We start from the raw sequence: 21,504 nt of genomic DNA, 5'->3' as shown, positions 1-21,504 counted from the left end.
AAAATTGCAAAAAATCCCTTTTTTTGGTTCACCCCAAGATATTTCAAGGAAATGAGGTGTGGCAGATTCTAATCTGACCCTTGTGTAGTTGTAAATATCCAATATACATCTAGTGCTCAGGTGTACTTGTCGGTGTACCTAAGCAAAATCCTAACCCTAAAAACAAGTGAACTTCCCATCCCAAGATTGACGTCTTGATATTTCCCTTATATTTCTCTCCCCTACAACATATTAATACACCCAACATGAAACACCCCTTTACCTATAATCGATCACTATATGCACACGTTTCAGATCGTGGGGACCCACCTTTGGTGACATACGTAACACTGAAAAGTTCCGAGACCATCTGGACAGGAAATAGGAGCACAGGATCTGAATCAGGACAAGATTAGGATAAATTGCACTGATATGCCAATTTGTCAATGCCGATTTGTCAATGTCTCATGTCTTGACCATTTCCCGAAAATGATAGAGCCACTATAGCTTCGGTTGAATGTAACCTATGATGTACGTAGGCAACTGTATCAGCCCCCACGCGCCCATCACTTAAGAACTTGGAGACCCCCCTCCTGAAGATCCCCTCAACTTCCTGTTTTATAATTAGGTCTCCATCTGGAATATGGAGACCGATAGCCATTAAACCCCTTTCTTTAATTCTCTCCCTCTCAACCGCTAGGATCCTAGGATCCTAGGACCCCAATCTTTGCAAAATGCCCTCTCTCCCGCCCCGATATAGTCGCTGGATACTCATTGTGGGCCCAGTAATCCTAATCCTCTTGATACTGCAATTTATGCACGCCGATTTCAGCTCAAAGACCACGCAGGACGTGATCAAGCCCGGCGCCGGGCTAACAATTGATACACACAACTCGACTGACCCAAGCGTTGAAACCAACCCAAAAACCGACCATGTACCATCATCCTGTCCAACAGACACGGAATTGGACTCCGTGCTCATAGTGGTAAAAACCGGCATCACCGAAGCACAAGACAAAGTCCCCGTCCACCTAAGAACGACTCTCCGCTGCGTGCCGCACAAGATAATCGTCTCCGACTTCGAAGAAGAGATAGCCGGTACGCGCACGCACGATGTCTTCCTCAACGTCTCCGACACCCTCAAACAAAACAACCCCGACTTCGACATCTACAACCGCGCCCGTGCCGGAGGCCGCGCAGCCCTAACCTCCGAAGACCACACGAAAGTCGCCAACACCGCTTTCGGAATGACCGACAACCCGGGGTGGAAACTAGATAAGTGGAAATTCCTCCCGATGATCCACACGGCGCGGCGCGCGAAGCCAGACGCCAAGTGGTTCGTGTTCCTAGAAGCCGACACGTATCCGATCTTGCCGAATCTGCTCGGGTGGCTTGAGCATTTCAATTCCGAGGATAAGCTGTATCTGGGGAATCCGATGCAGATTGGGGCTAATTTGTTTGCGCATGGTGGGTCCGGGTTTGTGCTTTCTCATGCGGCTATCCATGCCGTGGCGGATTTTCATAAATTGCATATTGATGAGTGGGACGAGATCACGGACCAGGAATGGGCGGGGGATTGTGTGCTGGGCATGGCGCTTACTGCGGCTGGTATTGGACTTACTTGGTCTTGGCCGCATGTTACCACTCAGTCGGTTTGGGATCAGGATATGTTGCATGAGGGATTTTCGAGGACGCCTTGGTGTTTTGCTCCTTTCACTTTCCACCACATGACGCCGGCGGATGTGGATCGGTTTTGGGAATTCGAGCAGCAGTGGTTTGCGGATGTGAGTTTCTTTTTTTTTCTGTGTTGGGTATCCATCTGGGATATGTGAATATGTCACTAACAAACCCTAGACAAACTCAAGCGTCCTCACATACAGCGATATCTTCCGCAACCTCATCCGCCCAACTCTCGCAGACCACCTAGACAACTGGGACAACTTTGCGAACGACGGCGACGACAAAGAGGATTACAAGGGCCCCAAGACGCCGACTTCTTTGACCGCCTGTGCGGACTACTGCGCCGCAGACCCAGAGTGCATCCAGTACCGGCTGACGTCCGACTCCCGCTGCACGACGTCCAAAGCGGTACTGCGCGGGAAGCCCGGGCCAGGTACGCAGTCAGGGACGATGCTGTGGCGGGTTGATGCTGCGGTAGGGCAGATGGAGAAGTGTGAAAAGGTGTCGTGGGTGACCCGCTAGACTTGGGTTTTTGGATGTCAAAATATATTTCATCGTTGGGATACATTACTAGGCGTTGATCGTTAGGCGTTATGTTTTGGTCTGGTTCGGTTTTGCATTGCGGTTGAAAGATAGCGTTTATGGCATTGGCTGGAATGGTAGCGAAACTGGTACAAAATTATACATGAACTCACTGTTTATTGGGATGGATGGTGTGCTTTATAGGATTTTGGAGCGAGTCATTAAGCTCTAGGCTGTGTAGGGAGAAATTTAGATAGGAGTCAACAAGTGATCAGTTTTGACCGCAAAGTGTTGGAGCTTGATATACTATGGGGAATAGAATGGCTAGCAAGTCCCACAGTACATATCTACATGATCTCTGGTAAGGTATCAAGCCAACAATTCTAATGAATGGGGATTTGGACTGGATCTCGGCCTTCTGATACATCATTGAAAGCATATAGCTGCGGGTTTACAAGCGTTAAACTATACGATTTTTTTTTTATTAAATTTTGATAGATTGCATGTATCTATAATACTCTTCTAAATCTAGCAAATCTATATGGTAGGAAGACCAAAACATCAGTATCGACATGTCTTGGAAGATTAAAACCAAGACGCTATGCTCGTGAACTTTTTATGGCAAGTCAGCAGAGTGGTATCATGAAGACAAAGACAAAGACACTTCGAGGAATATGACATGGGTAGAAGGTATTTTCAAGAAAGGAACCCCTAAGAGAAAACATCATTAGTTCGTAGCAGCTGCCTCCGTGACTTCGCAAAGAGACTCGCTCATTTTCACAGCATCGGAGAGATTGACGAGACCAACGCCTTCTACAAGAACAGAGCCAGTCCTTGCATCTGCAACATGATCATCATCGCCCAAGCCAGCCGGGACAGTCCCATGGCCAATAACAAATTCCTCGCCCTCGGCAGCAGGAACCCAGTCTGGACACACATGGGGACCCTCCATGCCTGGGGGAGGCATGCCCCAGCGAGGCATAGGGCTGCGGTAACTCCAATCGCCATCTTTGTCGGCGTATGCAACAGCATGCAAAAAGATACCCAGCTCATGTGGACCTGGATCCGAGTACAGCTCTGTACCACAGATTTCGCAGAAGTTACCGGACAGACGCTCGCCCTTGCGCTTCTCGTAGTCCTCAGCTGCGGCCATCTGCTCGCGATGCATAATCTCGTTGACAAGCACCGGGTCGGTGTTTGGTGGGACATTCGGCGCCGCAGTCAGGTGTGTGCGGTACGAGACCGTGTCGGGGATCTCGGTCTTACCCATGAGAGACAACCGCGCGACAATCTCTTCGTCGCGCTCTGCGGTCACCTCGGCTTTGCCAAGCTCGGGCCCGAACACACGACGGTTGGAGTAGATAGGGTCGTTAGTAATCGGGTGGCCCAAGAACTGGAGGTGGACACGGATTTGGTGGGTACGGCCTGTTAGCGGGAGACAGTGCACGATACTGTAGCCCTCGGTCTCATTGGCGAATGTCGCAGGTGGAGTAGCGGGGCGCCCGTCGTCGCTAGATGATTCGGTCTCCGTTACTGTCTGAGGGTAATAAGCCAAGCGACGGAACTTGGTTGTCGCTTCTTTGCCGGTGGCGCGCACACGGTTGAGGCCCAGCTTCGGGCTAACCTGCATGATGGGCTGGTCACAGATAACCACGCCGTCCGGGAACTTGCCCTTCACGCGCGCCACATACTCTTTCTGTACAGTCCGGGCCTTGAGCGCGGTGGCCATTTTTTCGGCGCCCTGCGGGTGCTTTCCAATGAACATAATTCCAGATGTCAATCGATCAAGTCGGTTGCATGGGCGGGGAAGCCATTCGGAGCTGCGCTCGGAGCGCAAGATTTCGATGACCGTATTGAAGTGGTATCGACCGGCGGCGTGCACTGGTACACCGGCAGGCTTATCAATGACCAGGAGATCGTCATCTTCGTAAATGATTCCAATAGGGAGGCTTGTAACCGGGGGTTCGTGGCGGTGGAGGGTGTGCGAGATGACCTGGCCGTTTTTAAGTGTCGTTTCGGGGCGGGCTGTCACACCGTTAACCTGTACAAGGCCATCCTCCAGGGCTTTCCTCTAGTAATTGTCAGTTTATGATTCTCCTACTTCTGGAAATCAACTGCCTCCACGCTTTCGCTTTCACGTACATAGTATTCTGGCTTCCGATCGCGAAACTCGGATGTGAAGATCTCGACCAGCTGGCGACCCCGCCATCGCTCCTTGCAGTTGGTATTATAGGTGTAATGGTATGGCTTGACGCGACGGAAACCACTATCCAAATAGTAGGGTGCAGGCCATGGATCGCAAGGCGTCACGAGTACATCTGGGGTCTTTTCAACTGGTTTCGAGGGGGTAACTTGATCGACGTTCATGAGGGCCATGGTAGGAAGCTTGAGCTTGCCTTGCCGTAGCAAATAGGCCGTGATACGAGGTGAGGGAGCCAGATAGGCGACAAAAGTAACAAATAGAGAATTGGAGAGACTACTAGAAACTAGAGAAGTGAGGTTCAAAAAAGAAAAAGTTATGAAAAGTTAAGATAATAATTTGGGAAGGCCCCACATGAAAAAGAATTGCCAGGCACAAATATTATGTATTTTCCGAAGTTGCCCCTCTAGAAATTGAATATGTAAGCCAATCATAATCCTGGAATATAAAATACATGCATACAATCACTAGGTACGAAGTAATAAAAAATACATACTAATGTATTGCAAATAAAAAAAAAGAGTCTTGAAGATCTTGGTAACAGTGGGGTTCGAACCCACGCCTCTCGCGAGACCTGAAAGCCCAAGTATTAACTTAAGTCCTGTGATATTCATTAGAGACAAATTCAAAACGGCAAATTTTTAGTTAAAACTAACAGGCGCCTTAAACCACTCGGCCATATTACCGCAGCAGAATAAAAAAAGATCACATAATATGTATGGAACGTTAATATTTTGGGAGGTTAGCAAGTTCTACTAGTCGCGCTTCAACATGGAGGTAAGTATTCTCCGGAGGTCTCTTTAAAGCTGTCCCATTATCTTAAAATTATTAGTAGCCCTGTTTACTTCCAAGGCTAAGCTGTACCGTCTGTAGACTGACCTTTAATAATCTTATAATTGCCCAGGTGGTATTTAATGGACTTGGATGTTACAGGTGGGAGTCCTGGAGGCTATCCGTGGACTTATATAGTTAGGTATTCGTGGGTGACAAACATGCCATGACTAACCCGTGAACAGGTTACATGGATACTTGACGCAATCAAAGTATGGTAGATCGATCGCCGAGGCTTTAATATCCTGCATTCCCATCATTTCCTATATAGTTCCATACAACCTGAAGATGACGAATGAGAAGCCGAGGCTTTGCTTACCTGTTGGTAATAAGTCTTACACTGAAGCTGCTGTTATCATCGTAGGAGCAGGCTTCTCTGAAATCCGCGTTGTTATCGATCTTCTCAAGACAAATAAATGGAAAATTTTTGTGATTCTAGAGATGTCATCCGGCCTGGGTGGTACCTAGAGAGACAATAAATATCCAGGCTGTTGCTGTGATGGTACGTTGTCGACCTTAAGCCCTAGTTCCTATTATCTACTTTGACATATAATTGACGATTGCTGGAAGTGTGGTCACACCTGTACAGCTATTCGTTTGAACAGAATCCGGACTGGATAAAAGAGCACTCTGGTCAAGAGGAGGTTCTAGAGTGCCTAGTTGGTGTGGCTCAAAAGTCTGGGCTTTATCAATACATTCGATTTAACTCCTCTGAGGAGGAATGCGAATGGAATGACGTGACCCAAAAATGGAATATCGGCGTTCGAGTCTCAGGTGAAAAGGATGCAGAGTTCAACAGTTCCTATTCTATCAAGTCTGACTTCTTGGTATCAGCTGTCGGCCATCTTAATGTTCCGCAGCTACCATCAATTCCCGGATTGTTGGATTACCAAGGAAAGCTCATGCATAGTGCTTATTGGGACTGGACCTACGGCCCGAAAGGAAAGAATATTGCAGTTATTGGTGTTGGTTCAACATCCACTCAGATTGTTCCCGAGGTCGCCAAATTTGCCAAATATCTCACGGTGTATCAAAGGAACCCTAACCGGATTGCTCCCCGCAAAAATTCCCCTATTCCGATGTGGGAAAGAATGATCTACAAGTATCTCCATCCCTACATTTGGCGGTACAAGCGAGCGCAAATGATGAACTACCGCGAGAAAACCTTCGGTTCCCTAGTAGTTTCTACGCCCCAGAATGCCGATAACTTCGAAGTCCTTTGCGAGGCCCACATGAAAAGGCAACTTCCAGGCCAAAATGAACTTTGGGACAAGCTTTTGCCCGTTTACAAGATTGTTGCAAGCATGTCATCTCTTCCGATGACGTTTATCCTGTCTTCCTACGAGAGAATACAAAATTGGAGACTGGTCAGATTCAACGCTTGACCCCAGAGGTGTTATGGCTGACGGAGTGGAAAAATAGTTCGACTTGATCACTCTCGCTACTGGATTGCGAGCTACTGATTTCATGTGCAATATGAAAATAACGGGGCGAGACGGGCGTTCTATTTCCACTGTATGGAAAGATGGCGCCGAAGCACTGAACGGCATTTGTGTCGAGTCATTGCCCAACTTTGGCATGATGTACGGTCCGAACACCAATATGAGCCACAATAGCATCATTCTCATGATTGAGGCTCAAAGTCGGTACATCAACGCCTTGATTGAGGGAGTCATGAAGGTCCGAGAGGCTGGCGGGCGGGTTACCATCGAGCCAAACCCCAGAGAGTACGGGATTACAACAAAAGGATCCAAGACGAACTACTACGCCAGTCCCGATTGCAACAGCTGGTATAAAATTTCCGAATCTGGCAAAGTTACCAACAACTGATCGAAAACGGCCATTGAGTATCAAGAGGTGAGTTGCTCAGATATCCTATTATGCTGTGATACTAAAGACAGCCTTGATAGCTCCTCAGTAAAGTAGATTGGTCGGATTTCGATGTCTTAGGGGACGATGCAGATCGTTTATTGGTAGATGGAAGTGTGAAGACCATTGGCCGAGTAATAGAGGAGCCACAAAGTGGATGGCCACTTGTACTATTTTGGACTGCAATTATTGCAATTGTTCTTAGTTACTTTGTTCAATGATGGTTTTTGTTTTGAATATTTACAGACTCAGAATACTATAATAACAATCTACAATGGGCCTGCTAATTCGAAAAGTTAACATGCTCTATGGAAAGGAGATAGGGTGTGTGGTTTCATACCTAGAACTCAAAGTAGAAGACAGTTGTATAAAATATGGGAGAGAAGCATATATTATACCTGTATCACTAGATTTTTTCTTATAAAAAAACCACCTATCTCAAACGTCCTAGCCATCTGGTGTCTGTAGCAACCAACAGCTTTCCACCAATATATCTTACAGCAATACCGACTCTTTTCGTATTAATGTCAGTTGAGATTTTGAATAAACCATGCTAACTGAAGGTCAAAAGCAGCCTATACGGTGACATGAGACATTTGGACATGCCGAATGAGCGGTCACAATGCGGACATGAATGTGGCTGATGAGGTTTTATTTTAGTAGATTTCCTCCCACGTTCAACACATACCCATTTTTAGTAGGGCATTCGCTTTTCATATTTGAATCTCATAGTTCGTGGGACACTAGCAGAATACTAACGAGAGGCCTAATAGTACATTCAAGATCCCCCTCCAAAGAATCCAAGTAATACCCCTCGTATGAGGGCGGCCATCAGACTCCCCAAATCTTGTTTGTTTGCTCCATCAAATATACCAAGTCTCCGAGAGTGAAGCAATAAACATTTGTTTACGTTTCCCTTCGCTGCTTTCAACCTGGCACTCATGGTTATCAATCATGTCGTCCTCCGTGTATGTCTCACTGAGGGCATCAAAATGATAGATTCCAAAATAAACAGGGCAGGTTCCCATTGGAACATTACTTCCTGATCCTGATAGTAAGTTCTAAATGAGTAATTTGGTCCAAATTTTTTACATCAGTAGCGATGAGACGTTAAGTTTCCCAAACGCCACCCACTCTTGCACAATGAGGATTACAGGAATTTAGTAATATCCTAAACAGTACTCATTCTTGGTTTTAGTGTACTGCAAGTCATCCATGATGGCCAAGGGTGGATTGTGCTCAAAGAACCTTGAAGCTCATACGTAGTCGTAAATCCCAAATGCATGTGTCATGGGAAGTGTGTCATTTTGGCATAATTCCGGATCACTAAACTTTCTATTGAATCTACATGCCTAGCTGTGAGGAAGATATCTGGGCCTAATGCATGTTATCGAATACTTTGCATGCAACTTATATTAAATTGCTCGCTCATAAAATAAAGCCTACGGCAATTTGAGAAAGACACATCCAAATCCACGACCTTATCACAAGTTTGAGACTTTTTGTTTTCTCCAATACTGCAGAAAAAATGGCTTCCACATGTGAAGATTGTCAGGTCGTGACAAGACGCGTCGCGCCCGCTGGTGGATAAGAATTGGGTATACCGGTTTCAAGATCGCATTCCACTAATTCATTGTGGAAGCGACTGTACAGATAGAGTATGAGCACATACTTTGAAGAAGACAAGGGCATCGCGACTAGTCTCAATGTATCCCTATCTTCGATTTAGGAAACATGTTTACAAACGGTCTTCCAAGTCTCCCAAAAGCTTCACCATTTCTGTTTTATTCCATTTCTGTGCGCAGTCTAGCGCGGTGTCGCCATTTGCGTCCTTCACACCAGTGTCTGCTCCACGACGGATCAGAAGACGGATCGCATTCGAATCTTCCTGCTCTGTTGCTATATGCAACGCAGTCCCTAGGCTCATAGGATAAAATCGCATCCAAGTCGGGCCATCCTGATACATTGTGGCGTTTAAAGGGGCACCTCTATCGATAAGCAGCGATATAACATCCTCAAGTTCCTCATCTCGACAAACGGCATACTGAAGAAGCTGTCCTTTCTGCACATCCCCTCCACGGTTCAGTAGCATTTCAATAACATTGATACGTGCATTTCGAACAGCGTAGGACAATGGGGTGCAGTCTACCTCGCACCCTCTTCTGAAAGAAGCCGAATATCCATAGAGGATGAAGAAATTTGAGTACTGTTGGGTTGGGTTGTCAATAGTTCTGAAACAAAGAGCGAACCCGTCCATTAAATACTAATTTTCCAGTGGGGGATGCGACAAGTCACGCGCAGCTGTAGTGTGTACGCACGACTAAGTGTGCCACCTGGACACAACTCTCTCATTGGATAATATTGCCAGGCAGTATGTTAGATCCAACTACATTCGCCGTGGCCGTTACATTCCGTCACATGTGCAAAAATCTTTGGCGAAGAATACATGCGTAGTTGCCTTGGGGATTTCAGATCCAAACTACTTGAGCACATCATCGACGCTGCCATAAGACTTCTGAAATTTGCTCTTGATAGGGAAGGCATTAGGGATGTCGGTGTCTTTTGCAATGTCTTCATAGAGCTCAACGCTGGATTCCTTGATTGCCTTCTCTATTCCTTCAAGACTGTCCCAAAATTCGACGGTTTGGATGACATGTAGGGACTCCTCAGTCGGTTTAATAACGTGGTAGGATGGCGAACTCATACTATCTTTCAATTTCTATATACACATATATATATGTACTATGTAATTTTCCCTTCAATTGAGATAATAGTTTACGGAATTTCCTAGTATATAATTAGTCAATAGTTATGTATATCCATAGATACTTGGATGACTATATATGTCTACCAAAGTGGTCTCCAGAGTATCGCTTGTTTTATGTAATTATGAACATACAGCCAATGCAGTTGAAATTCTTTCGGATCTTCATTATTTGATGCTACGTATATTTACCAACCGTTTGTGATATATCTGATTTTCCTGGCCCCGAGGCCTCAGGGCAGTTCCAGACTGACCAATCCACCTTAGGTAACTTTCTATTAGGGTCCTGGAGGCATCTGCCTTTGAAATTGACCAAATACCATACCTACTATAGGTAATCTCAGGGCTAGATGGAGTCCTATCGATTAGAGTCTCATAGACCGTGAGTGCCTTGAATTCGACTATAATCCACTAGCACCCCTGCAGTTTTCAAGAATGAATTATTCATAATTATTTACCATTATCTTCATCAAACCACGAAAACAAAATGGTATCATTTGATATCCCAAAAGAATGCAACGTTGGTGTTGTCGTGAATGAGGGCCCCGACTTTCGAATCGAGATCCAAAAAGTCCCAGTACCTGAAAGTGGTAATGAAGCTGCCGATTCAATAATTTCTTGCTGCTTTCTGAAATTTCAAACATAGGACCCGAGGACGCTCTGGTCAAAATAAACACTACGGGGCTTTGCATGAGTGATGTTCATTACATGTCAAATGACTGGGGGATTGCCCTAATGTATTATTTTGGAACTCGATGTGCAGGACATGAGGGCTCTGGTATTGTCGTCAAAGTAGGCGACCGCGTCAAAAGACTCAAAGTTGGCCAAAGAGCCGGTATCAAGCCAATTGCCGAAACATGTGGTTCATGCGAACATTGTATGACAGGGAAGGATCAGTATTGCTCAGGCGCAAAGCTGACAGGCTTTGTTACTGACGGCAAGTAATCGTTTCAACAGATCGAATTTAGAATGCTAAAATTGGGTAGGTACCTATCAACAGTATCTAAGAAGCCCCGAGAGGTATACAACCCTAATCCTGGATGGCCTGTCCGACTATATCGCAGGGCCGATTATGTGTTCCGCTTCAACGGTCTACACTTCGATTAGGGAATCGGCGCTAGTTCCTGGGAAATGGGCTGTTTTTCCGGGCGGCGGTGGTGGAATGGGAAGTCAAGGCGTTCAACTTGCAGTAGCTACGGGACGTAGTCCCGTTATTATCGACTCGGAGGAGGAGAAAAGAAAACTTGCATTAGAACTTGGTGCAGAGGCTTTCTTGGACTTTAAAGAGAGCAAAGATCTTGCGTCTGAGGTCATTGCCATTTGTGATGCCATTAGAGCGCATGGTGTATTTGTGACAGCTGGTGAAAGTTATCCAACTAACTATCATACCTCGGCAATCGTGTTGAAGGAATGGTAAGGACAGCCCACCTCCAATGAGCCGATTTTGGCTAATCCTTCAATATAGGTTATGTGCATTGCCCTTCCAACTCTAGGCGCACACCCAATAACAGTGAGTGGTGCCGAATTAATCATGAAAAACAAGTTAATCAAGGGGACGATGGTAAGCAGCATGGCAGATGTGGAAAAGACACTAGAGTTTGCGAAACGGGGCAAATTCCACTTCAACCCAGAGATTGTGGGCTTGTCCAGATTGAACGAATCTCTCCAGCGCCTCAAGAAAGGTCAAGTCCCTGGGCGCATCGTTTTGGACTTCAATTTGGAATGAAAGTGATCAGATTTTATCTGTTTTATTCCTGTTGATATTCCTCATTGGTCATCTGATTCATGTTCCTATAGTCAGATACTTCCCAGAACTTGTTGAGAAATCATACTGTATCATCCCTTTCATTAGTTCTATCAAATAGAGATCTATCCTCCCGCAGCTCCTCCCTCTGTACGACATACACGGGGGATAATAATAGCGCTGGTCCAAGGGAGGAGGAATACGGTCTGGGATCTTTGACGGAGAGATTTCTACGTTTTCTTTTCTTCTGTGGATATATAGGAGCAGTGTGGTGAAGAAACATGCCGCCAACCATGGGTAACAAGGGAGGATAATCTTTTAATTCTATACCATCACCATTGTATATACTTTCATTAACCCCATCTAGTAGAGGATCTAGTATCCTTCTCTAGAATTACTCCCTAGACACCGGTCTTGGAATAGAGAGGACTATATGTTTGTCTTTTAATGTTAGGATCAAATCTCACAAATAAACTCAAATAGCAATCTTGTACTCGAATTCCCATTCCTACACCCGCTACGTCTCGGAGCTAATCTCAAGTGCTAATCTCAAGTCGTTAAGGAGAAAAAAAAACTAACTTGAAATATGGTTGAACAAATATGACAAAGAATATATTCAAAGGCAACTTTGGCCGAGTGGTTAAGGCGCTAGACTCAAGAGTCTCCTCTTCACTGAATACAGTGAGCATTCTAGTCACGAAAGTGGCGTGGGTTCGAGTCCCACAGGTTGCAATTTCTTTTTTTCCCTCCAAAATGTATGGGCTATATTATTGCCGGCCGCTCGGCCAACGCGGAACGAAAAATGTTTATCATTTAAGCCTTCCTTCCTCTCTTGGAGGCTTATATTAATCTATATTTTATCCTTCTATAGCAAGCATTAATATTATTGACACTATCCCTGACATCATGGAAATATGAAGCTTGTATCAAGTTTGGGGGAAGGGGGGTAGGGGATCAAACTAGTCAATCGGAGATAGGTCGTTAGATGCGAAGGTAGGGGTGTTAAAAGACATGTTGACTTAGTTTGGCCGCGCGAATAGCGGATGACGTGGAAAGTTTGAATTGACATGAGTGCGTGGGTATTGGATTAGATGAAAATGGTGCGTCGTATAGAGACACTTGAACGCGTGGGTAGCGGATGATAACGCCGAAGGAGAGGGGCACGGAGAGATACGGAGCGCTCTTTGAGGGTTAAAAAATCTGTGCGTTTATTAATACTGTTTTCTAGCGTAAGTAAACTCTACACTAAGAAATTGAAAGAAACTAAATTTTGATATTTAGAAGGGTATATGATTATCTATACTTATATATATATTATCAACAAATCAATGGCTCTGAACGGGCGAGGAGAGTTCCTCATCTGGTATTTAAGTTATATAAAATCGCAACTGACAGACTGTTATAGCTGATGCGGAAGAAAAGCTTCGCAGTAACAACAAAAGGAAGAGAAAAAAACATACGACAACGATAGTAGCCCCACGCGCCGGCTCGTTAAGGGTATTGAATGAATTATATCTAGCAGTTTATTATTGGTAATTGAAAATGAATGCAGATAGAAAAGAAGCGTGCAGGATCAACAGTAAGCGTAGAGAATAGGTAGGAAGCCCGAAGGCTTTGAGATATAAGAGAAAGAAAGTGGTCAAGACGTACCAATACCGTCTATTGGCTTTCAGTTGGGGGTATCTCACATAGAACTCAACCACGCGCTATGTCAACTACCCGTGTAGTTCAAAAAGCGCGCGATATGAGTCCTGTCGCTCTTAAGGTTTTGCCTAGTGCCTAGTTAGATAAACGCCTATCTTTGGATCCTTGTGAAGGCTTTACGCTGCTGGAGAAATAGAGCCAACATCGTGTTGATATTTATCGGACCTTTGCCATGTTCTGGTTATTCCTAGTTAGAGGTACGAATGATGCAGCCTATGGTGTAGGTCATATCCCAAACGGAGCACAGTGTGATTCCAATACTGCGAGATATGTTTGCAGACTCTAATTCTATATGATAGAGCCATAATATACATATGTAGTTTGATACTCAATCTTTGAGTATTACGAAGAGTAGCTGTAAAGTTGTGGGACCTGTTCACTAGGTGAGAGCTTGGTGAAGTACAATCCTAGAGTGCTTATATGTGTAATTATTGTTGAAAATGCCTAGTTGATTTCCCCTGAGATAGTCAGGGGAACCGGCTAAGTCAAATCGAAGATAAAATAAGCACAGAATTTGTGAAATCGGTTCAAGTGATACAGATTATATGCGTGAGGAAGTAGGACCTCAGGTCAAGGTATTGTTTTTGGAGGTTTAGCCACATTCGAAAAGCGTCGTCTACAGCATAACCCAAGTAATATTTTGCTTATCGCAGCCATCTTGCAAAATATGGATTGAGAATTTCATAAGCGTCTTCAACAGTATGAACGATGTTGCCTATGTGGTGTTGTTGCACAAGGTCACTCGGTCGGATGAACTTTCTATTTATATACGACGACTTTTCTGGTGTAGATTTCTTCCGCTGTTGTATCATCAAATTTCAATTGATCTGAGTCAAGACAGGTCTTTTTTTCAGTGGAATGAGTATCAAGGTAAGTGATTAGACCCGAGGGTCTCGCTCTGATTGCTCTCGAAAGACAAGCAAACATTCAAATGACCACTGAAATCATCGTCACTTGGACTCATACTGCGAATCTCACATCCCGATTTTGATATAACTTATCCGATTCCCTTGACTATCTCAGTGGAAGCCAAGTGAGTTTTCAAAAATACCCATACTTGCAAACACTAGATCTCGCTAACAGAGTTTGGCGTGGTGAACATAACCCGTTTGCACTTTTGCAAACTCATTCTGATATATTTTCACATGTTTATGATACTTAAATCCATCAATATTGTGTATTAAGCGTTCCATTCTTAGCGGGCTATATTACATCTCAACCTCGAGAAAAACGTGCATGCTCGAGCTTCTCGAAACAATGCTCGCGCTCGCCTACTTCATGTGGAGACAATCGGCTCAGTTAAATACTCGTCATTTTATCGAATTTCCGACCTGCTCGATAAATTTGTTCTAGAAGATAATAGAATGAATACAAGAAGCACAACTCTAGGGCCACGTCATGATCCAGGAAAGGTTATTTTTGGTTTGCCATATAGAGAATTCGAAGAGAGCACAGGGAAAGATAGATAATGGGGAAGACACCCTTAAACTCCTGAAACATAACCTATATATTTGCTTTATCGACACCATCTTTACAGTGTCGAAATCCCCATGGCTGTTCCAGGTGCCACAAATGACGTATCAGCAAGGAAATTCTCCTAGGACTATAGCCCCGTCAAGGCATGTATGCAAGTTGCTCCATGCTAGGTTTCAGAACTCTGTCATCGACGCAAATTTTAAATACCCAGAGGTTTACCTATGTACATACTATGTAGGTACCTAGGTAGGAACCTTCTGGTTCCAAGGTTTCATTTTTAAGGTTAATAATATGGCCGGCAGAATTACCTGTAAGCGGCGGTGTATAGGTAGGCCATAAAGAAAAGTCATCTCGCACACGGATCCACCTACAATTAAGATTGAAACTGGATTTGAGTACCTTGTTTATTTATCATAAAATGCTCCAAATTTTCACCCAATTCTGTGACTTTGGCCGAGTTGGTCTAAGGCGCCAGACTCAAGAGAATTTCCTCTTCACTGCTTACAGTGAGCATTCTGGTCTCGAAAGAGGCGCGGGTTCGAATCCCACAGGTCACATTTTTTGCATATCGCGTTTCTCTTTGCTTTTTTGGCCTCGGCACATTATGATCGATTGATCGAATTTCACATTTGGGGGTTTCTAAGACAGAGGGGTAACTCCAAAAAAAAAACAATATTCTGTGCCTGGTAGGCTTGGGATCTTATGATTTCCAGGGCATAGCCTACACCGAAGGCCGAAGATATATCCTTATGTCATAAATTCAACTACGTAACTACCTAGTTATATATATATATATATATATACATGGAAAAGCTCCTTTAGATGTTCTAATTTTTACCGTTCGACATAACGTATTTCACTACCGAGTGGGCCACCACTACCGAGTGGGCCACCCCATCTAACCTACCAATTTTAAATGCATTTATCTCAACCAAAACGCCATTAAATTAATTCAACTAACTAAGTGGTCTATCTGGACATGTTTCTCTTCTATGCCCTGGCAATCTGCATATTCCACACCCCCGGGGGGGCCGCGTACGTGGCTGAATAGTTGATTCTCTAGGCATGCCGGGGCCGGGGGGAGGTGCTTCAATTGCTTCTTGTTGCTGCATAATTAATGCAGAGGCTTCTTGAACTGAAAGGCCTTCTTCGGCGGGTATCTGCTTTCGGGATCGAGTACGCTTTTGCTTCTGCTTCTCGTTGGCGGCGCGTAATTCCTTGTTTTCTTTGGCGAGTAAGATAGCACCTTGCATTGTAAGACGGAAGCCTTTCACAAGCTGGTTTAATGCACGATCTGATGGGCTAGGCGGGCTTCGAGATCTTGTACGAAGTAAAGCTTTGATTGATGAAGCCTGACGACGTAGATCTTTCTCTGTAAAAGGGGTTTTTGGTGTAAAATTCCGGCTTGATTCACTACCCCGGCTAGCTGGGGGGTTGGAGTTCGAAGCCGAATATTGAGCTTTGAAATCACTCTCTCCGGTAAAAAGGGGACTAAACCGGCTGCTCCGAAGCTATTTTTAATAGTCTCCGATTTAAAAGCTTCAATTCGTGCGAGGGGGTATGCTTCGAGGAAGTCAAGCTTATCGATATGGTTGATCCCGTTCCGCATTTTGGTTTCAACCATCCGACCGTACAATCGTTTTAATACCGCAAAACAGCCAATATCCAGAGGTTGTAAAAGATGAGATGAATGTGCTGGCATATAGATTGGTATCACCTTATTTTGCTCACAAATTTCGTTAAATTTAGGCGTTAAATGACTTCCGTGGCCGTCAAGTACTAGAAGCCGATACCCCCCTTCGTACGCGCAGAAGTACTAGGAATAAAGAGCTTTTCTAGCCAACGGAGTCCAATTTTATCAGAGGTCCAGCCGTTAGGGCTTACTTCGAAACGCCAGTTCTCCGGAAGGCCTTCGAACCATGATTCAAGAAAGACTTTGCCTTTGAAAATCACACACGGAGGGAGGGCCCAACCTGAAGCATTCGTACACTCAATTGTAGTCACCCATTCACGATTTCCAGGTTGTAAAACTCCTCTTCGACTAGGTAAATCACTTCTCGTAATAACCTTCATAGTTGAAACCACTCCCATAGCGAAACCGGTCTCATCGAAGTTATAGACATCGTCGGGGTCGATTCCAAATTGAAGGATTGTCTTTTGAACCAGATTAAACCACTCTTGAATGATTTTCGGGTCTTCGCATTTCGCACGCTCGTAGTTATACCGTTTTGAGAATCGGGAGGAGAGGAGAGGATACCGTTGTATAAATTTCGTAACCCAGTTTTCGCCGACCGAAAGAACCGGGGTAGTTCCACGCTTTTGAAGAAGAAGATCCGCCATTTCTCGTACCATAGAGTGCCGGGGGGCCCCTCCACGAGAATCCATAGAGAGTATCCATTTTTGAAGAGATTCCTCCTCGAGTTCTGTTAATATATGACTATTGGCGCGTGTTTCAGGACGAAAGGTATCACCAGCGAGGCGGCGTTGTAAGGTAGAGCGGGGGACTTCGAAACGGCGCGCCACTTCACGAATTGAAGAGATTTCTTGATTCTTAAAAGCCTGGATAGCTAGTAAGATCCTACCCTCTTGCTCTATTGAATTTCTAGAGCGTTGAGAGCGAATTGGTGGCATGGTGGGTGGTTGAAGAAGAAGGGGTTAAATTAATTGACGCGTTTTGGATAGGTGGCCCACTCGGTAGTGGTGGCCCACTCGGTAGTGAAATACGTTATAGCCCGTGGTTAGTTATTCTAAATCGAGATCTCCAGGCATAAAAAAAAACATTTTACTGATTTAGTTTCTTTCCATATATGGTATCCCTATAACTCACAAGAAGCTCCTTTGATATCCAAAAATAGTAACATAAAGCGATGAATAGTGAGGGCAAGCCTTCTATCTATGTATTCTATGTCTAGAACCAAAAAAAACAGACATTCTAGTTGTCCACAGATATGTCAACATCACCCTCGCCATCCTCCTCGAGATCTTCAAAAAGTGGCATAAACTTCTCGTTATTAGCCTCAGTTTTTTCAGGAACAACATTCCCCTCTTGAACCTCACAATCCTTAAGCACCGAATCATTGCCAATACAACTACCGCTCCCAACCACACATCCAATTAACACACAGCGTTCTCCAATGACAACGTTATCAAGAATGACACATCTCGTAATTCGGGCACCACTGCAGATCTTGGAGTTTGGGCCGATACAAGATTCCTTTATAGCAGAACGTTTCTCAACGATCACGTTGGATCCAAGGAGACAGTCGGCCTTCGAAATAAAACAGTTTGAAGCGACACATTCAGGAGAGGCGATCTTTCTCTCGTGGGCGAATGGGGATCGATTAGCCGCATGGTCGACCTCCTCAATGGATTGTTGTTTGGCTAGACGAAGGGAAGTTGATAGGAGAAGAGCGGGATTGTCAATACGACGGACAAGTGGTGCAGATCCTGTATGCAGATATGCCAGGAGAGGTGGTACTTCCGAGACATCATTCTGTGGTGATTGGTGGGTGACAGTGCTCAATTCCCGGTAGTCGTTCTCTTGACTTTCTTTCTGCTGGCCCAAACAAGTATCCATTCCTAGCTTTTCATGTAGTCCACGCTGCCACCCAGACTTGGCCCAGAGCCCAATGAGATCTTCGCTAACAGACACTAGTCTTTCCTGACGTCGTGCGAGATCCTTGACCCAGTAGGGGAAAATGTAGAGGTGTGCATCACGGTAGCCAGTCAACATTTTGGCCTGTGTATCCTGCCGCCTCACAAAGGAATGACGAAGAAGAAAGCCTTTATCGTGTTCCATGTTGCTTTTCACAGTATCCATCCCCATAGACATGAGCAGTTTCGATACCCTGTGACCTGACCTTGCAGGTCCCTCGGTCTGCCGAAGTGGTTCAACAGCTACCAGATCCAACGACTCATCCTTTACAGCATCTTCTGCATGATAGTACATACAAAGGCCGCCTCGACGGTGTTTTACTTCCTCGGCCATTACGTTCTGTCCTTGAGACGCCATCCAAATTTGTAGCAGGTATGTACCCTTGACTTCACAGACGAGATCGCAAGGTAGGAGGAGGAAATCGGATTCTATGCCAGACTGCACTTCGGGAAGACGTAACAACTGTGCTGTTGCCATTGTTGATTGAAGGTCTTGAGGAGCGATGACTTTTGGCAAAGCGAGTGATTTCAAATAAGGATCTTGCTGTAAAGCAGATCTGATACGAGCAAGGGCAGAGGGAGGTGTGATCAGTGTGACATCTAAAACAATTATTAGACCCCAAAAGTAACTAAAAAGCGGTTTGAAGTCCTAGTGTTCTCTAACTCACCACTGATATTTGATATTTCACAGAACTTTAGCGGATAATATATCATCGGTCTGTTGGCGATTAGGGCAAGACATTTTGGAGTCTTCTCTTGAGTAAGAAGAGTTCCAAATGAGTTTCCAGGACCGCATAGAATCAGAGCTTGAAGCCCAGCTCTAGACAGAGTAATATCCATGGTTTTTCGATGAACTATAGAGCGATTCCTCGACGTAGCTATTGAAAAGATAATCGATTAAATGACGAATACCATTTCAAATAAAACTTCACAAGCACTGATATTTACACATACGGGAATACTACTCAATATATACGATGAAAATCTCGATATGTGTCTACTTCTTTGTTGCTAGAGGTGATTCAGATGAAAGACAAGTGAATCAAAGAATGGATGGCTCCGACCCCGGGCGGAGTTCCCCAAATTACATAATCACCGATGTACCGGGCCGAGGTTCGTGCGGAGAGAACCCCGTTCCAAGGTTCTTGTTACAACATATATTGGAAGCATAAACACATCGTAGAATAATTGCACTTGAACCAAATTTGACCATTCCATCTGAGAAAAAAACAGAAAATGGCCACCCCAGAGGTCCAAGCCAAGAAGCAACGCAAGCGCAGCGACTATGGGTTCCACCAAGTACACCAGACCCGATGGTCAGTACAGGATCTCCGAACTAGCAACCCGACACCGACGCTAACACCAAACCGATAGGTTCGACAATGATATGTACGCGCACCTCAACAACGCAGTGTACACACACCTCTTCGACACAATCGCAAACACGTACCTAATTCAGCACTGCGGCATGGATCCCTTCAGCGTGAACAACCCAACCCCAGCACCGACTGACGGCCAGCCCTCCAATTTATCCTCTCCAGCGAACCTAGCAGTTGGCGCCGACCAAATAGGTCTAATTGTATCGACGCACGCTGATTTCTTCGCCTCAGTGCGCTTCCCGGATCTGCTTGAGGTCGGGCTACGTGTTAATAGGCTCAGCAAGTCTAGCGTTACCTGGGAAGTGGGTATTTTCCGCAAGGGAGAGGAGGATGTTAAGATGGTTGGGACTTATACCCACGTGTTTGTATTGAGGGAGACTATGCGGGTTGGAAAGATGGGGATGGAGGAGCGGACTAGAAAGGGCTTGGAGAAGTTGCTTGTTAGGGCCGAGGCGAAATTGTGAGGGATAGAATGCTGGCTGGGCTTGGCTGGGCTTGTACATAGTTTCCTTATCAGAATAATCTAGATAGCCCCTTGCATTTCAAGGCAGTCGTATAATCCCGGGCTTTCCGTCCCGAGGGATTGGGATTCTAGACCCGAGGTTGATCGAATGATCCCCCCAGGAATTCGAGAGAAATAAGCGAGATGTAGCCTGGCCAAACGCCCCGATTGGTATTGATGATCATCTTAGGAATGTGAGACGCCGATGTGAAGAAAAGACAAAAACGTGTGCCGTGTAGATCAAGAAGATCATCCAAACCCCTGAATCATTAAAAAGTCTAATCTAACCTGAGATCTATAAGACAAAAAGGAAACCGAAAACATATCCATCACCGTAACATAAAATCGAAACCAAGAACTTTTGTGGGTTATCATTAGAATAAAAGAGACACGCTAAATCGCTTCGCAAGATCGAAAAAGCGCCAACAGAATGGGTATACATGCATGATGGAAATTCCAATCATCATTAGAAGAGTTGTCATCTGACAATCTCAAGGGTTGTGGGTTGAGGAGACAGGCGGCTCAGTCAAATTTGCCAGCGATGATACTGCTGCAACGGGATACGTTGGAACTGGTAGGAGGCGAAGCACCCCGGCGCATGGTGTATCCATCTTCATCGAGCCACCACTTGGGGTAAGGGCCAAGGATGAAGTTTCCCTCGGCATCCCAGCCGGCAACCCAGTGGATGCCGTCGTCGAGGAGGAAAAAGCGCAGCTTTTCCGGACGGCCGCCCTTGTGCAACGGGGCATCAAAGAAGCGGCAACGTTCATCCAGCTCGGACTCAAACATATAGCGGTGGAGGATGCGGCAGTAAACTAACGCAGCAGGGACTTTTTCATCGTTTTCGCACCCATCCCGATGGATGAGGTGCCATCCGCGACCCGGGAAGAACTTGTATGTTCCGGGGACGGGAGATTCCCAGTGTTGTTCCTTGAGATTGCTGTCGCGATCACCCTTCTGGAACCAGTAGGTAGGGCAGAAGAGGGTGCGCGCACAGAGGAAGAGGTTGGGGGCCATGATTGGGGATGGTATCAAGATCCAAAAAAAAGGATATGTGCAAGGATGACTTGTCCACAAAAAAAATCGAGGGAGAAGTGCAAGTTGATATAGAAACAACACTCAAGTGCAAAGAATCTCAAGGGTTATAGGGTATATTATAAGTCGACAGCCATGGCGAAAAATAATAATAAAAATATCAAT

The 21,504-nt window shown here is 45.2% G+C and overlaps 8 protein-coding genes across 8 annotated transcripts; 4 read left to right on the top strand and 4 right to left on the bottom strand.

Annotated features, from left to right (window-relative positions):
• Window positions 1–713: 713 nt before the first annotated feature.
• On the top strand, window positions 714–2,181 carry N7479_011139 (uncharacterized protein; the record flags this gene model as incomplete). Its single annotated transcript, XM_057258830.1, has 2 exons — window positions 714–1,763; window positions 1,834–2,181. The coding sequence occupies 2 exons, from the start codon at window positions 714–716 to the stop codon at window positions 2,179–2,181; spliced, it is 1,398 nt and encodes a 465-aa protein (XP_057106288.1).
• Window positions 2,182–2,908: 727 nt separating this feature from the next.
• N7479_011138 (pseudouridine synthase family protein) lies at window positions 2,909–4,665 on the bottom strand (the record flags this gene model as incomplete). The annotated part of the gene is made up of 2 exons (XM_057258829.1): window positions 2,909–4,252; window positions 4,324–4,665. Coding segments are annotated over 2 exons (1,686 nt in total), but the record flags the coding sequence as incomplete, so codon positions are not given.
• Window positions 4,666–5,500: 835 nt separating this feature from the next.
• N7479_011137 (flavin-containing monooxygenase) lies at window positions 5,501–7,042 on the top strand (the record flags this gene model as incomplete). The annotated part of the gene is made up of 3 exons (XM_057258828.1): window positions 5,501–5,672; window positions 5,783–6,579; window positions 6,635–7,042. The coding sequence occupies 3 exons, from the start codon at window positions 5,501–5,503 to the stop codon at window positions 7,040–7,042; spliced, it is 1,377 nt and encodes a 458-aa protein (XP_057106286.1).
• Window positions 7,043–8,819: 1,777 nt separating this feature from the next.
• On the bottom strand, window positions 8,820–9,785 carry N7479_011136 (ankyrin repeat domain-containing protein; the record flags this gene model as incomplete). The annotated part of the gene is made up of 2 exons (XM_057258827.1): window positions 8,820–9,312; window positions 9,565–9,785. 2 exons carry the CDS (start codon window positions 9,783–9,785, stop codon window positions 8,820–8,822), a joined length of 714 nt encoding a protein of 237 aa, XP_057106285.1.
• A 547-nt stretch (window positions 9,786–10,332) lies between these two features.
• On the top strand, window positions 10,333–11,571 carry N7479_011135 (uncharacterized protein; the record flags this gene model as incomplete). The annotated part of the gene is made up of 4 exons (XM_057258826.1): window positions 10,333–10,435; window positions 10,492–10,782; window positions 10,832–11,244; window positions 11,311–11,571. 4 exons carry the CDS (start codon window positions 10,333–10,335, stop codon window positions 11,569–11,571), a joined length of 1,068 nt encoding a protein of 355 aa, XP_057106284.1.
• A 6,130-nt stretch (window positions 11,572–17,701) lies between these two features.
• On the bottom strand, window positions 17,702–18,901 carry N7479_011134 (translation initiation factor eIF-2B gamma subunit family protein; the record flags this gene model as incomplete). The annotated part of the gene is made up of 1 exon (XM_057258825.1): window positions 17,702–18,901. One exon carries the CDS (start codon window positions 18,899–18,901, stop codon window positions 17,702–17,704), a length of 1,200 nt encoding a protein of 399 aa, XP_057106283.1.
• Window positions 18,902–19,659: 758 nt separating this feature from the next.
• On the top strand, window positions 19,660–20,266 carry N7479_011133 (acyl-CoA thioesterase; the record flags this gene model as incomplete). Its single annotated transcript, XM_057258824.1, has 2 exons — window positions 19,660–19,739; window positions 19,798–20,266. The coding sequence occupies 2 exons, from the start codon at window positions 19,660–19,662 to the stop codon at window positions 20,264–20,266; spliced, it is 549 nt and encodes a 182-aa protein (XP_057106282.1).
• Window positions 20,267–20,826: 560 nt separating this feature from the next.
• On the bottom strand, window positions 20,827–21,321 carry N7479_011132 (uncharacterized protein; the record flags this gene model as incomplete). The annotated part of the gene is made up of 1 exon (XM_057258823.1): window positions 20,827–21,321. One exon carries the CDS (start codon window positions 21,319–21,321, stop codon window positions 20,827–20,829), a length of 495 nt encoding a protein of 164 aa, XP_057106281.1.
• Between the last annotated feature and the right edge of the window lie 183 nt (window positions 21,322–21,504).

Source organism: Penicillium vulpinum, assembly GCF_028829585.1.
Source record: "Penicillium vulpinum strain IBT 29486 chromosome Unknown utg000004l_segment0_segment0, whole genome shotgun sequence".
NCBI classification, from domain to species: Eukaryota; Fungi; Ascomycota; class Eurotiomycetes; order Eurotiales; family Aspergillaceae; genus Penicillium; species Penicillium vulpinum.
This window is presented reverse-complemented; position numbering and strand designations above follow the sequence as displayed.